A 14,160-nucleotide genomic window follows, 5' to 3' on the forward strand; every position below is an offset into this window, starting at 1 on the left:
CCCCGCCCGCCGCCGCCGCCCCCGCCCAGCATCGCGGACCCACCCGGACCTCGCAGGGACATGGAGTGAGTAGCGCGCGCGGGCCGGATTCGGGAGGGGCGATACTGCTGCGGGGGTCGCAACCCCCCCCCGCGGGAAGAGGGAAGCAGCTCTCAGGACCCTCAGAATGGCTGGCTCTGGGCCGCGCCTCTCGGAAGCCTCCCCCCACCCGACCCCGGCGGCCGATGCGCTAACGGGGGCCCGGGAGACAGCGGCTGGAGGCCAGCCTAGGACGCTAGGGAAGGGAGGCCGAGTCTCCGATCGCGCTCCGTCCGCGGCCGGGCTCTGTCCTGAGCCCCCAGGGATGCTCGCGGCTCCCTGCCACCTGTGGGCTCCCAAGCGGTAGTCCTAGGAGATCCCGCGACCCCTCCCCAAATGGAACTACTGGGGCCCGGAGCTGCCCCCTCCTCCGCCTCCGCGCCTGCCAGCGCAGGCTGCTCCCCGGCGCCCAGGACGCGCGCGCGGGCCGGTCCTCCCTTCTCCCACTCCGAGGCTGTGATGGGGCCCAGACACCTCCCGAGGCCGTGATCCAGCAGCCAGATGTCCGGGTTTACCACTGGAGGGAGGGTCTTCAGGTTTCCCAGGACTGTGGTGTGCACACTGAGGCAGACCCGGCGTTTTCCAGTGGTGGAACTTGAGTGTGAATCGGTCCAAGGACTAGGGTCTCTGACATGGGCCCCCAAATGATACCATTTTGAATTCTAGGACCCCACCTCCAATAGGTGGCCTTGGTCTGTGTGGGCTAGGTGAGGCCCAGAGTTCTTGTATACGGCAGGTGCCCAATGTGTGTGCATGGTCAGGACAGGTCTTCCTTGTGGGTGGGAATGGGTGTCCCTCCCCTCACTCTCACAGGTGGGCATTAGGAGGTGGTAGGGTGCATGTGCGTTGAGCAGACGGTCACAAGGCAGAAACGCCACATCTGGTGTCCGGCCTCCTTGGTGCCCACTGCTTGCCAGGGCAAGTGACTACTCACTGTGGGCCCAGCTCCCCACCCCAGCCTGCAGCTGGACACCCTTACCCTTCCCACTGGGTGTGTTTTCCAAGCAACTTCCCTCCAGGGATTCACCCGTGACCCGCCACACCCTCGGTGGGTGGGAGTCACCAGATCCTGGGCAAGGCAACACCCCTGGCCTCTGCTTTTGAAATCCCAGACAAAGGCCTGCTACACATCCCCATCGGCCCGCGGGAGCCCAGCCAGGGGCTCAGGGGAGCCAGGGCCTGGACTTGCCCGCACCACCTTCCCAGCTTGTTTATCTCTTCCCAGGCCCAAGGGGCCTCCTCACTCCTAACAGTAACAGCCCATCCGGCCAGTGTGTAGGTGTGGCCATGGGGAGGGGGCTTCCCAGGAGGGGCCAAGGGGGGAAAGAGGAAAAGGGAGGGACATTCCAGCCTGGGGCGGAGGAGTCACTGGGCTTACTGAGGCCCAGAGAGGGGCAGCTTTTCCCCAGGGTCACATAGGGAAAATAGGGTTGTGCCCCATGGACTCTGGGTTATAGGTCAGAAATGTCTCCAGTGTACTCTCCTTGGTTCACTTGGGTTTTCTGGGTGCAGATGTGGGCTGTGGCATCCATCCACCAGCATAACCATGGAGATGTCCCTGCCTGTTCTGAGAGATGACGAAGGGCTGGAAGAGGCCTCACCTGGGGCTTCTGGTTCATTAACACCTGCCTCCAGCAGCCCCTAACCGGAACCAATTGGACAGCACTTAACGATGGCCACCACCTTGCTCCATCACTGCCCCTTCCCACGAGGAGAAGGCAGGTTTCAGGCAGGGAGCAAGGCACTAACTACAACATGTGATGTGTGTCCACGGGTTCATTTTTTGCTGTCCAAACCACGGGAGGCTGTTGTGGTTTTGTGGCAGTGCTAGAAGTTTCTTTTAAAAATGAATTTTAAAATGGGGCGGCAGGGGGTTGGGGGGTGGGGAGAAGGATTTAATCCAAAAAAGGAGTGAATAGTCACTGAGGTGGTGGTGGTGGGGAAGGTGTGACACTGTAAAGAAAGAATGAGAACAGGAGGGTAAAGGGGTAAAGGGACCCTACTGGGTTGGGGCTCAGGAGGTGGGTTCGAATTTCTGCTTTGGGGAAGATTTGCCCGTGATACATTGCCCTTCTGGGACCCTAAGGGTCTGGCTGTGAAAATAACATTTTAGCGTGAAGAGAACATTCGCAGGGACCCAGGCTCCTGTTTTGGGGGAGGAAGCAGTAAGGTATTAGCTGGCCTTCTCCGCATCTGGACAGTCCAGACTCTCTGAGATTCTTTTCTCTGTCCTGCTGCCTAGAAGTGTTGAAGGGGAAGGTCTCAGTTGAGTCCTTGACGCCTTTTTCCCACTTGCTAATATCTTACTTTAATGAGAGGCTAAGCTAGTTCCAGTTAAAAGGCAACAGTATCCAGTGCTAATTGAACTTAAAAACAAGTTTTTATTTCCATTGTGTCTTTAAAAACAACAACAGAATTTTTTAAACTCCAGAGTTTGTGGCATTGGACAGCTGGTTTTTCCAGCCTCAGTAACAATGTAACATTTCCTTTTAAAACCAGGGGCTTTGTTTAAACAGTGAGTCGGTTCCAAGGGAAGGAATATAAAGATAGTACAGATTTGAGAAATTTACAGTCATTTAATGGGTACTTGATTTACATATAACAGGCTCCCTTCTGAGTGTTTTACCTGTGTGAATTCAGTTCATACAGCAACCCTAGCAGGTAGGGAAACTAAGGCACAAAGAGGTGAAGTGCCCTGCCTCCGGCGACACAGCTAGAAAGGAACAGAACCAGAATTTGTTCCTGGGCCCGCCAGGATCTTAAATCTCAGCGGCCAAGTGGAGCTGTGTGTGGTGGGATGGGGCTGGGTGAGGGGTTCCACCTCCCTGTGTCTGAGAGTCCTGGGTCTAAAGGCTTCTGGGTATCCATCTCACCCTGACTTTGCAGTCTGGCTTGTCAGCTGAGCCACACAGAAGGTGGCCTTGGCAGTGGTCTGGATCCCAGTGTGGGGTCGATGTAGTTCATCGGCCACTGCTCCCTCCGCCACTGTAGGTCTGTGCTTGTTGATAATTTGGGGCTGGAGGGTAGCAAGAAGGGTCCCGACTCCATGAGACTTTGGGTGCACCTCATTTTTCTCATCTGAAGAGTGGGCACATTATCTAGACCCTCCCAGGCCAGGCCTGGCCAATGGAGGACAGGCGTTATGGACTATGGAGCCCTTCTTGCCCTATCCCCACAGCCAAGCCCACTCTCAAGGGTTCAGATTTTGAAGCTGGCTATCTCAGCTTGGGAGCTGGGGGGCCTGTGAAGGGTCTTCCTTGTGGGTGGGAAATATTTCCTGGTCCGTTCCTTCATGGAATTTTTCTGTGATGGCTCCTTGAAGGTTTTCCGGGCAGGCAGAAGGGCACACCTGGTAGGCAAGGTGGCAGGTGCAGATTCTAAGAGCATCACACTGAGCTCTTGGGTTTGTGTTCTTGGGCTGGATAATGTAGGCTGTCAAGGACCTGGCTGGGGAATCTTAGGGCGCCATGGATAGAGTCTAAGGAAAGAGCGAACAGAGACTCAGCTTGGAGCAGCTTGGAGAAAGATGCTGGACCTACAAGGGGGCAGACCCCACTGTCTGGCTGGGCTGTCAAACCTATGGTGGTCAGAGCTACCCACGGAGATTCTGAAAGAAGCTGCATGGGGACCCCTGATTTATACCAGGAATCAGACAGTATGAGGAGTTTTGCATCTGTTTCCTTTCATTGAGCACACTGTTTTCAGGCTTCATCCCCATCTTAGAGTATATCAGTGCTTCAGTCCCTTTTACTACTTCATTGTCTGGATGGGCTACAGTTTGTTCTCCAGCTTCCCTCAGTGGATGTGGGGCGTATTTTTACTGCTGCCTCTGAGGTGGCTGGAACTTAATCAGTGACCGTGTGTGCGCACGCATGTTTTAACTTTTTACTGCAATTTGGGTGAAAGGTGTCCTCTGCTTAGCGTGGGGAGTTGAGTTCTGATTTAGATGAACGTGCGTTTGGGAGAGCTTCCTTTCAAAGAACGTGATCCTAGATCACAGGAACACAGGTGTTTGTGGAAGTGGCGAAGTGTGACAAGGAAGTGGGTAAAGTTTGGGGAGCCCTGGGGGACAAGGCAGTAAGAGCTGAGAAGGGTTTAGAGTGGGGTGGGGGTCCTCTGGGACTGGCGAGATTCTAACTGATCCAGTGAGCATTTATTGAACACCTGCTGTCTACCAGGCAATGGGGAAATGGCAGTGGTAAGGCAAACGCAGCCACCATCCTTTTGGGGAGATAAGATGACCTGGGTATAGGTAGAGCAAGAACTGGGAAGGAGCTGAGATGCCTGTTTGGAGGTCAAGTTTCAATGAGCGTGATCTGAGGAGGCTTGGGGGAAAGTCGGAGGGCATAAGGTGTTTGTGGGTAATTCCCTGGGTAGGGGTCCAGCCAGGGCAAAAACCCTGAGGCAGGAGCGGCCAGGTATGGCTGGAATGGAGTGGGAACTATCCTGCCCGCCTCTGCCTTCAATGCCCCCATGTAAGCCTCACTGCCCCTTCCTGCTGCCAAGGCCCAGGGCAGAGTCCAGCTCCTTGTCCTACCCCTACAGGTTAATTGCCAACACATTTACTGAACTCTATCTCCTCCACACCGGAGAGGTCTGCAAAGCCCTCTTTGGCTGGAACCTTCTAGAATCCCATGTCTGTTCACTTCACTGGAGAGGGTGGAGGTACAGTGGCCCCCACCTGTGTAGGAGGAGCAAACCTGGAGGTGGACCAGGGAAATGGGAGTGTGGAGGACTGGGGGGAGGAATTGAATGATGTGAGGCAGAGGTTTATATTAAGGGTGACAGGGGGTGAGGCACTGGGGTGGGGTGAGGGTGGCGCTGGACTTTGGGGAGATCAAGTAAGCAAGAGGCCCAGGGTCCCACAGGGAGTTGGGAATGGGCCAGGTGGAATGGGGGCTCCCCCTCCCATCCCCTGTCCACGGAGGAAGGGCCCGCCTGGACTTCTGCCTTCCTCACCCCCCACCTCATACTCCTTCCCGCGTGACTCTGGCCCCCCCTCCTCGGCCAAGGTCACCGTCAGCTGTTTCCTTTCAGTGAGTCCAGGAATGTTCCCAGCGCTGGGCTCCACGCCTGCCCAGGGGCCAGGACCCCTCATTCTAGCCAGAACTGCCGGGGAGTGGACTCTGGAACTACAAATGCGACGCCCTTTCCCTCCCACCCCCCTTCCCCAGTCCAGCTCGTCCTGCCCGCTGGGTGACCTTGGGCTGGTTGCGTAACCTCTCTGGACCTTTAAAAAAATAACTTCCTCGCCAAACGGAGGCTTCTGCGTTTTCTCCTCGGGTTTGGGCCTCATTAGCTCATCTGCTGGAGCGGGGATTATCTCACGCGCTCTCTGCTCTGCTCGCAGCCGACGCCCTCACTCAATCCTGAGCCGCCCACATCGTGATTCGAGCCCAGATTCTGCTCCGAGCTCGTAAAAATAATCCAGCAAGAACTGAATGCCTGTGCACGCTGATGGTGGGCGGGCAGGCGGAGGACGCGGGCCTTCCACGAGCAGCTCAGGATTGTTGCCTCGGAAGCTCAGAGACCCCAGCAGCCGGTGAGGTGGCTGTCATTTAGCCAACAAACACTCAGCTTCTCAGCTCCTTGTTTAAGACCTTTTGTGATCTGACCTTTGCTCTTCACAAAGAGAAGCCGATGTCCCCTTGCCCCCAACCAGAGTGCAGGGAGACCCAGCCCCCCTGAACTGTTACTTCTTGGGTCCAGAGCCCATCATCACCACTCAGCAGTGGTACCTCAGTTTCCCCATTGATAAAACAGTATACTGATCTTCCGTGCCTCCCAGGATGGTGAAGGATAGAAATTTAGCAAAGGCCTTTTGCAGACACCCCGTCTTTCAGTTTCCTCACCTGTAAATTGGTGCTGATAACCAGACTCACTGCGCCGCTAGTGTGTGCTTGGGCGTTGTTCTTGTTTTATTAGGGTTTCATGGTTGTATTTTGCTTTATTTTTCAGATTTATTTATGATGTTGAGTATTATCTTGGCTCTGCTTTGGGTACCGCGTGCCAGGGCGCGCGCGTCTAGACCCTTGTGGGATTGAAGCCCCTCCCAAGGCGTGCACCCCAGAAACCCGGGCGGGAAGGCCCACCCCCAGAGACAGGGGTAGGATGGGGTAGACTCCCTTCCACTCCGGGTTCCACCCTCTGCAGGCGGCCCCTCAGCCCCCCAGCACCAGGCCAGGGCGGGAAATGCTCGGCGCCGGCCCCGCCCCCGCGCGCCGGGCCTCAGCGTTGCCATGGGGATGGCGCGGTTGCCAGGGCGACCGCCTCCCGCGGGGCCCCGCCATCCATCACCGGTGGCGGCAGCGGCGCCCAGGGTGGGGAGGTTCCGGCGCCCCCGGGCTTGGGGAGGGGCTCGTTCGTTGGGTTGAGGTGGGGTGGGGACTGGGGCGCATAGATTGCACCCCTCAATATGTGACAGGGACACAGCCCCATGGGTGTAAATTCTCACCTTGGGTCTTGGTGGGAGCATGGTCCACTACGCTCGCCTCGCCTCGCGCTACCCGCCTGACCTTGCCTTGCCCTCGCGCTGCCCTGCAGGGACAGGCTGCTGAGCGAGGACACTGTTCGCCTTGTTGTCTCTGGCCTGGAGAGTGAGCCACACAGTTGTCCTTGTGTGCCTGCATCCGGCCTGAATGGCCACTGGACACCAGGGTGGGGACCCAGTACAGAATGTCTAGCTACTCTGCCCAGCTGTTCTGTGGACCCTCCCTAGCTCTGCCCCCTTCCTAGTGGGGTCCAGGGTCACTATGGAGCTTGGCAAACAAAGGCCTATGATGTAGCTCTGGACCTCGTGGGTTTGAATCTCTGCTCTGTCACTTCCTACTGTGTAACTTTGGGCAGGAGTCTTGCCCTCTCTGAGACTCAGTGCTGAGCAGTAGGAAGAGCATACCAGGTAGGGGGAACAGCAACTGCAAAGGACCTGAGGTAGGAATACCAGCTTGGTGCCGTGAAGGCACAGCGAAGGACCCTGATGGATGGGGCAGGCTGAACGAGGGGAGAGCAAATGGGGGGAGAGTGGTCTCTTGGTTTTATTTGTGGGACGATGGGAGCCACAGGGGCTTTAGAGGAAGGGAGTGGCAGGTTCTGATTGTCGTGTTTGAGACTCTGCTTCAGGTTGTAGAGTGAAGGGGGGCCTGTCAGGTTCTAGGGAAGTGAAGGGGATAGTAGAGGCCTGGACTGGGCTGTGAATGTGGGTCTGAAGGGAAGGGACCAGACTTGGGGGACTCCAGAGCCTTATGGGACTTGGGGATGGGCCCATATGGGGAGCAATTTCCCTGTGACCCACAGTTGGACAGGATAGACCCAAAACTCTGGTTCTTCAGGAAAAACCTCCCAACTAGGCTGCTGGATCAAGCCTTTCCTCAATCACTCTATATAGCCAAGCCCAGACTCCCAGAGGAGGGAGGAAAAGGAGTTTCAGAGACTGTGACTGGTGTTGCCAGACCCCAGGGAGGCACAGATAGAGGCAGGTGCCGCCCACCAGGAAAGGAAGAGCAGGGTGGGGTCACCAGGTCAGAGCTTGGGAACTGGGTGACTTCACAGACTTCACCCATACCAGGAAAGTGGAGTCCATGTGGGGTGGGCAGGACACTGCCAGGATGGATGTCCACTCTCTGGAGCCAACGCCCAGGTGGGGGCTGAGTGTGGAGGGGATGGATGGTCCCATCATGCTGTGTGACTTTAAGTCAGTGTTTGTCCTTCTCTGCTTATTCCTTAGTGCAGAACCCCTGGTTGGGGGAGGGGGTGGTGGCACGTAACCAGAGTGTTCAGTGCTCAGAGGTGTCTGCTCCGACTTATTTGTACAGATGGGGAAACTGAGGCTCACAGAGGGGAGGGGGCTCTTCTGAGCCCATGGGGAGACTCAGGACTTCAAACTACAGGACAGTGTGTAATGTCACTCCCTGTGAAGATAAGGGACAGGAGGGAGAGACAGAGAGGTCTGCCCCCCTCCCCCCCCACACACACACTGCCATGCCCTACCCTCAGGAGCAGACTGGGCCTCCCCATAGATGCTGATTGCTGACCAGAGAGGGTCAGCATTTGGGACAGGGAATGAGGAGTCCCCTTAAGGGACCGGTCCAAGTCCTGTGACCCCTCCTCTCCTCTCCATACCTTAGAAGGAGAGTTATTGTTAGGAAACTGAGGCCCAAACACATCCTTGGCTCAGGCCTTACGGTTTAGTTTCACTAAACAGCTACTATGTGCAGGAGTCCTGGTGTGGCACTGTGGGTTAATGTGCTGGACTACAAAGTCGATTTGAACAGCAAGGTTGGCAGTTCAAGCTCACCAGCTGCTCCTCGAAAACAGGGTTGCTATGGGGTCAGAACTGACTCAGTGGGACATAACAACATGTGCAGATTGGGAGCTTTGGTGGCACTGTAAGATAAGCACTGGACTGCTAACTTCAAGGTCAGTGGTTCAAATCCACCAACCTCACCATAGGAACTCCCGTTAAGATTTCCAGTCTCAGAAACCCTATACAGGGTTGCTGTGAGTCGGGAAGACTGAATGGCAGTGGGGTTTGGTTTATGTGCAGAGTCCCAAGATGGCAGGAAGGAGGGACGAGGTTCAAAAACCCGACTTGATGCCTCTGTCTGGGCAGAGGTCTCTTAGCCATAGATGAAGGCCGGCCCAAGGACCCCAGCGCTGCTTCTGGATTTGCTTTTGGACCAATGAGGTCAGGGGGGTTCCTTGGTCCTCTGTGGACCCCTCGTGGGGTTGGGAGGTTGAAGAGGGTGCTGTCATGATCAGCTTTCAGTGACTGGTGAACTCCTATGCATCCTTCATGACCCAGCCTCAATGCCCCTCCTTCCTCACAGCCTCTTGCTCTGAGGCAGAGATAGGGAGGTTTGCTGAGTGAACTAAAGAGGCTTTGAGTCTGGAAAGAGAGGCTGTTGTTAAGTGGAGTTCGTTTGGGCTCATAGTGACCCTGTCTAGCATTTGTGAGGAGCTGCTATTGGGTTTGAACCGCCAACCTTGGGATTAGCAGTCTAGTGCTTATCCTACAGTGCCACACCAGGAAAAAACACAGGCTTTGAGACATGAGCTAGACTTGCTCAAGGCCACCCAATAGGGAAGAGGCAAGGTTGGCTGGAAGCAGAGGGGGGCAGCCTCCCACACTTGACCTTGTCCCTGCCCCACCCCCCAGGGTCCTGGCGACAGAGACCAGCTCTCAGCAGGAGCGACTCCAGGCCATTGCGGTGAGTTTGGGGGCCCCCCGAGGAGGCTGGGGGGACCCAGGGTCTCAGAGTCCCTGTGCCCAGCTTGAGGCACCAGAGCGCTGCTTGGTTGTCTGGGAGGTGCGTGGAGCTCAGGGTCCCGGCACACATGAACTTTGTATCTTATACATTAGAGACCTCATTGGTCCGAAGACAGTGGACTCTTAGACCCCTCCACCCATCGTGTGGGTGGGGAAACTGAGGCTAGCATATAGTCTCACGTCAGGGTTGTCTCAGACTCTGGAAGTGTCTCTTGGGGTCTTCGGACCCTTCTTGTCCCTCTACTGCTGAGCCGGTGGGGGTGGAAGGGCAGACAGGTTTGATTTGCAGAAAACTGACCTGGGTGAGCCTAGATGGGGTGGGAGTTGGGAGCACAGTGCTGACCGTCCCTCTCCCCCCACCCCACCCCAGGAGAAGCGAAGGAGGCAGGCGGAAATCGAGAACAAACGCAGGCAACTGGACGAGGACCGGAGGCAGCTGCAGCATCTGAAGGTGGGTGGTCCCTGCAGACCCCAGCCTAGTCTGGGCTGGGGGCATCCGGTGCCAGGGACCCCTCAGAGGGGGTGACCTTGCCTCTGACCCTGATCCCTGCCCCCTCCACAGTCCAAGGCCCTGAGGGAACGATGGCTGCTGGAGGGGACACCATCCTCCGCCTCACAGGGGGACGAGGCCATGCAGAAGCAGATGCAACAAGACGAGCAGAAGGCCCGGCAGCTGGAGGAATCTGTGTCCAGGTGCGGCTGGAGTGTGGACCGCGAGGCTGGGGGTGGGTGGCTCGGTTGTGGGGGGCTCATAGGCAAGGAGGGCAGACCTGGTGGGATGGAAGCTAGCCTACTTCTGCTGACCGCCCAGTGAAGCAGGTGTGTGCGGGTTTGGGGGGTCAGCACTCCCAGGGTCTTCTGGTGCCAGCCCAGCTGGCAGCTCATCCGGCTCAGTTCTAACTGAGACCTTGGAGCTGGCCAGCTGGGTCTGCAGGAAACTCTGGGGATAAGAGGGGCTGGACAAAAGGCCTGGGCTTTCCGGCGGGCAGAAGGCCCAGGCTCAGCTCTGGCCAGAGGGAAGTGACGACCAAGATTCCCCCTTGGGGCTCCTGAGCATCGGCTCTGGCCAGGAAAGGGGAGGAGGGGAAGGAGGCCCACAGAGCCCAGGGCACACCGGCTGGACTTATGGGGTGCCGTGAAACAGGGGCCGCTGGCTGAACCCCACCCCACCTCAGATGTGTTAGGTTTGGAAGAAAGCGGAGTAGTAGGGGTTCAGCTGCAATTTTCCTTCAAGCTGAGGACAGAGGGTGAATCTTTTAACACCCAGGGGCATAACATGGAGGGGCGGATAGCTTCCTTGTGCTTTGGTGTGAGTGGGATTCTACCGCCTCCCCTGGCTTCAGTTTCCCCACTTGTGAGGCAGGGAGGCAAGAATCCTCTTGGATACCCTAATTCTGACAAATATTAAGCACCAGTGGTATTCTGGGACCAGTTTGCTGACTCTAGGAGGAGGTGGGCCAGTCTGCAGAGAGATGGGCAGTCAGACCTTGAGCAGACAGAGATGTATGTGGATGGGGTGGCAAGTGAGACATCAGTGGGAATTGCTGGCCATTGGGGGTCCACTCGACCTGGGACAGCTCTTTCAGGAAACCCTCTGGGCTGACACAATCTCAAGGTGTTTCATGAGGGGCAGGCAGGCATCCAGCCTGCTGACCCAGGCCCATTTTGTGACTGGGATCGGGGACACACCAGACTTTAGCTTCTCTGTCTGTCCCTGAAGGAGAGACTGTTTGGTGAATCCTGAGCTGCCTTTAACATCCTGTTATTGTTCTATGTGCTATTAAGTCAGCCCGGATTCACAGAGACTCGGTAAGTCTTTACAGGAATCGAAAGCCTCATCTTTATCCCAAGGCATGCTGTGGACTTGGATGGCTGACCATGCAGTCAGTAGTCCAGTGTGTTACCCAGTGCTCCATAGAGTTTCTGAGACACTTTAACTCCTCACAGAAGCAGGTGGTCTCATCATTGTCCCTCAGTTTGACCTTGTAGTTAGCGGTCTAGCACCACACCAGGACGGCTTTAACAGCCTGGCCCTTGTCAAAGCTTGGGACAGGCGACGTTCGGGCTGGGGTTAAGTATCCTGGTGTTGGTTTTGCTGAATTTGTTGTGTGTTTCACTATCTTCTAAGACTTGGAGAGTGACATGCTGTGTTTCCAGTTTCCCTGTAGAGAGAAAATTTCCTGTAAAAAGAAATGGATTTCAGTGGAAGTAAGGGAGAGTCCGTTTGAAACAAACTGTTAGGTAAATAATAGACAAGCCCTAAAAGGGGACAACAGAGTCAGCCCTGAGTTTGAATCCTGCCTCTGTTACTTGGTGGCGGTATGAATCTACCACCCCGTGCCTCGGTTTCTCCAGTTGCAAAAGAGTGTGATATGAACATGTCATAGAGACTGGCCACTGTTCCATGCCATCAGCTCAGAGTGACTCTGTCCAAGGAGTGGCTAGTAGGTTTGAACCACTGACCTTGTGGTTAGCCTACAACACTGTTTACCCTACAACACTGCACCTGGAGTTGTTGTTAGGGAAACATAAAATTCAAGAAGATATGACTGCTCAGTATTTGTCGCTCCCCACCCTCTCACCCCCACCTCCAGGCTGGAGAAAGAAATTGAGCTACTGGAGAATGGAGATGTGGTCCTCATCAGCAAGGCGAATACGGCTGCCCCAAGTCCAGCCCGGGCCCCTGCCCTGAGCCCCGCCAAGGAGGAACACAAGACAGAGGTGGTGCTGAACTCACAGCAGGTATGAGGCAGCTGGTGGAGGTGTCTGAGAGCACTAGGGAGCCACAGCAGGCTTTAGAGCAGAGCAGGAGCATCGTTATCTGGATGGTATAGAGCTGCAGACATGGAGGGTAGGAGGATTGGTCCAGGCAGGGATGGCACTCGTGTGGTAGTGATGGGGGAGGCCGCCCTGCCAGTGAGGCTGTGAGGAGGGAGAAAAGGGATTGGGAGGGCCACCGGGATTCTGATCTGAGTCCTGAGAGAACGGAGTCCATTTAACTTCTGTTCTGTTTTGCAGACCCCGGCGGGCACGCCTAAAGGTAAGGCTAATGGGCGGGCAGGTATAAAGCGCCCTCTGGTGGCCAAAGTGGGGGTGGCAGGGTGGGGTGGTGGTTGGGAGCCCTGTTCGGCTGCTGTTTGCTATCAAGTTGGTTCCAATTCATTTAGCACTATATGGGGCTTCTGAGGCTGTAAATCTTTACAGGAGTAGAAAGCCTCATCTTACTTCAACGGAGCAGCTGGTGGATTCAAACTGTTGACCTTGCGGTTAGCTGTAACTTATGTGACCAACAGAACGAAATACTCACAATCGCTTCTGTGTTTAAACTGTTGTCTTAGCCACGATGTTGGTTCATCTCATTGAAGGTCTGTTTTAGCCACGGTGCCAGTCCATCCCATTGAGGGTCTTTATTGCTGACCCTTCTACTCTACTCCACCAAGCACGGTAACTTGGGAGACCAAATCTCACCATCCTGGCTGTTAAGGAACATTCAGGCTCTACTTCTTCCAACACAGATTTGTTTGTTCTTCTGGGAGTCCATATTTCCCTCCAACACCACAATTCAAAAGCATCAATTATTCCCTGGTCTTCCTCATTCAATTCCCAGCTTTCACATGCATATGATGGAAAATACCACAGCCTGGGTCAGGCTCACCTTAGTCCTCAAGGGGAAACCTTTGCTGTTTAACACTTTAAAAGAGGTCTCTTTGCAACAGATTTGCCCAATGCACTATGTCCTTTGTTTTCTTGACTGTTGTTTCTATGAGCATTGATTGTGGATCCAAGTGAAAGGAAATCCTCTACAACTTCCATCTTTTCTCTGTTTATCATGATGTTGTCTGTTGGCCCAGCTGTAGGGATATTTGCTTTCATTATGTTGAATTGTAATCCATACTGAAGGCTGTCGTTTTTTTTATCTTCGTCAGTAAGTATTTTAAATCCTCTTCATTTCCAACAAGCACAGTTATGTCATTTGCATATTGTAGGTTGTTAATGAGTTTTCCTCCAATCCTCATGCCACATTCTTCTTCATCTAATCCAGTTTCTCAGATAATTTGCTCAGCATACAGACTGAATAAGTGTGGTGAAAGAATACAACCCTGGTGCACACCTTTCTCACTTTAAACCATTCAGTGTCCCCTTGTTCTGTCTGAACAACTGCCTCTTGGTCTGTTACACAGATTTTGCATGAGCACAATGAAATGTTTGGAATTTCCATTCTCAGCAGTGGTCTCCCTAGTTTATTATGATCCACACAGTCAAATGCCTTTGCATAGTCAATAACATACAAGTCAATATCTTTTTGGTATTCTCTGTTTTTAGTCAAGACCCATCTGATGTCAGCAATGATATTCCTTGTCCCATGTTCTCTTTTAAATCTGGCTTGCATTTCTGGAAGCTTCCTGTCAATGTACTGCTACAATTGTTTTGAAATGATCTTCAGCGAAATTTTACTTGTGTGTGATAGTAATGATGTCATTGAATAATTTCTGCATTCTATTGAGTCACCTTTCTTTGGAATGGGCACAGATGTGGATCTCTTCCAGTCAGTTGGTCAGGTATCTTGCACATTTCTTGGCATATAGATAAATGAGTGACTTCCTAGAGCTTCCTTTCTGTTTTTTGTTTGTCAATGCCTTCAGTGCATCTTGGGCTTCTTCCTTTGGTCTGACCAGTTCTTGACCAGATGTCAACGTACATACGGAATGGTTGAACATTGACTAATTCTTTTTGGTGTAATGACTCTGTGTATTTCTTCCATTTTCTTTCCTCTCCACTTTTTTTTTTTTTTTAGGTTTTTATTGTGGATTGAGTGA

The 14,160-nt window shown here is 54.2% G+C and overlaps 1 protein-coding gene across 1 annotated transcript in view; it reads left to right on the plus strand.

Annotated features, from left to right (window-relative positions):
• Positions 1 to 166: 166 nt before the first annotated feature.
• Positions 167 to 14,160, plus strand: part of PALM (paralemmin) — a 34,356-nt gene continuing 20,362 nt past the window's right edge. The window contains exons 1-9 of the mRNA XM_006876733.1: positions 167 to 381; positions 5,711 to 5,812; positions 6,232 to 6,453; positions 6,622 to 6,735; positions 9,233 to 9,284; positions 9,714 to 9,794; positions 9,906 to 10,036; positions 11,938 to 12,085; positions 12,362 to 12,383. Of these exons, the coding sequence (XP_006876795.1) occupies positions 167 to 381; positions 5,711 to 5,812; positions 6,232 to 6,453; positions 6,622 to 6,735; positions 9,233 to 9,284; positions 9,714 to 9,794; positions 9,906 to 10,036; positions 11,938 to 12,085; positions 12,362 to 12,383 (1,087 nt within the window). The remainder of the gene's footprint in view (positions 382 to 5,710; positions 5,813 to 6,231; positions 6,454 to 6,621; positions 6,736 to 9,232; positions 9,285 to 9,713; positions 9,795 to 9,905; positions 10,037 to 11,937; positions 12,086 to 12,361; positions 12,384 to 14,160) is intronic.

The sequence above is a fragment of the Chrysochloris asiatica genome, unplaced genomic scaffold (genome assembly GCF_000296735.1).
Source record: "Chrysochloris asiatica unplaced genomic scaffold, ChrAsi1.0 scaffold00409, whole genome shotgun sequence".
NCBI classification, from domain to species: domain Eukaryota; kingdom Metazoa; phylum Chordata; class Mammalia; order Afrosoricida; family Chrysochloridae; genus Chrysochloris; species Chrysochloris asiatica.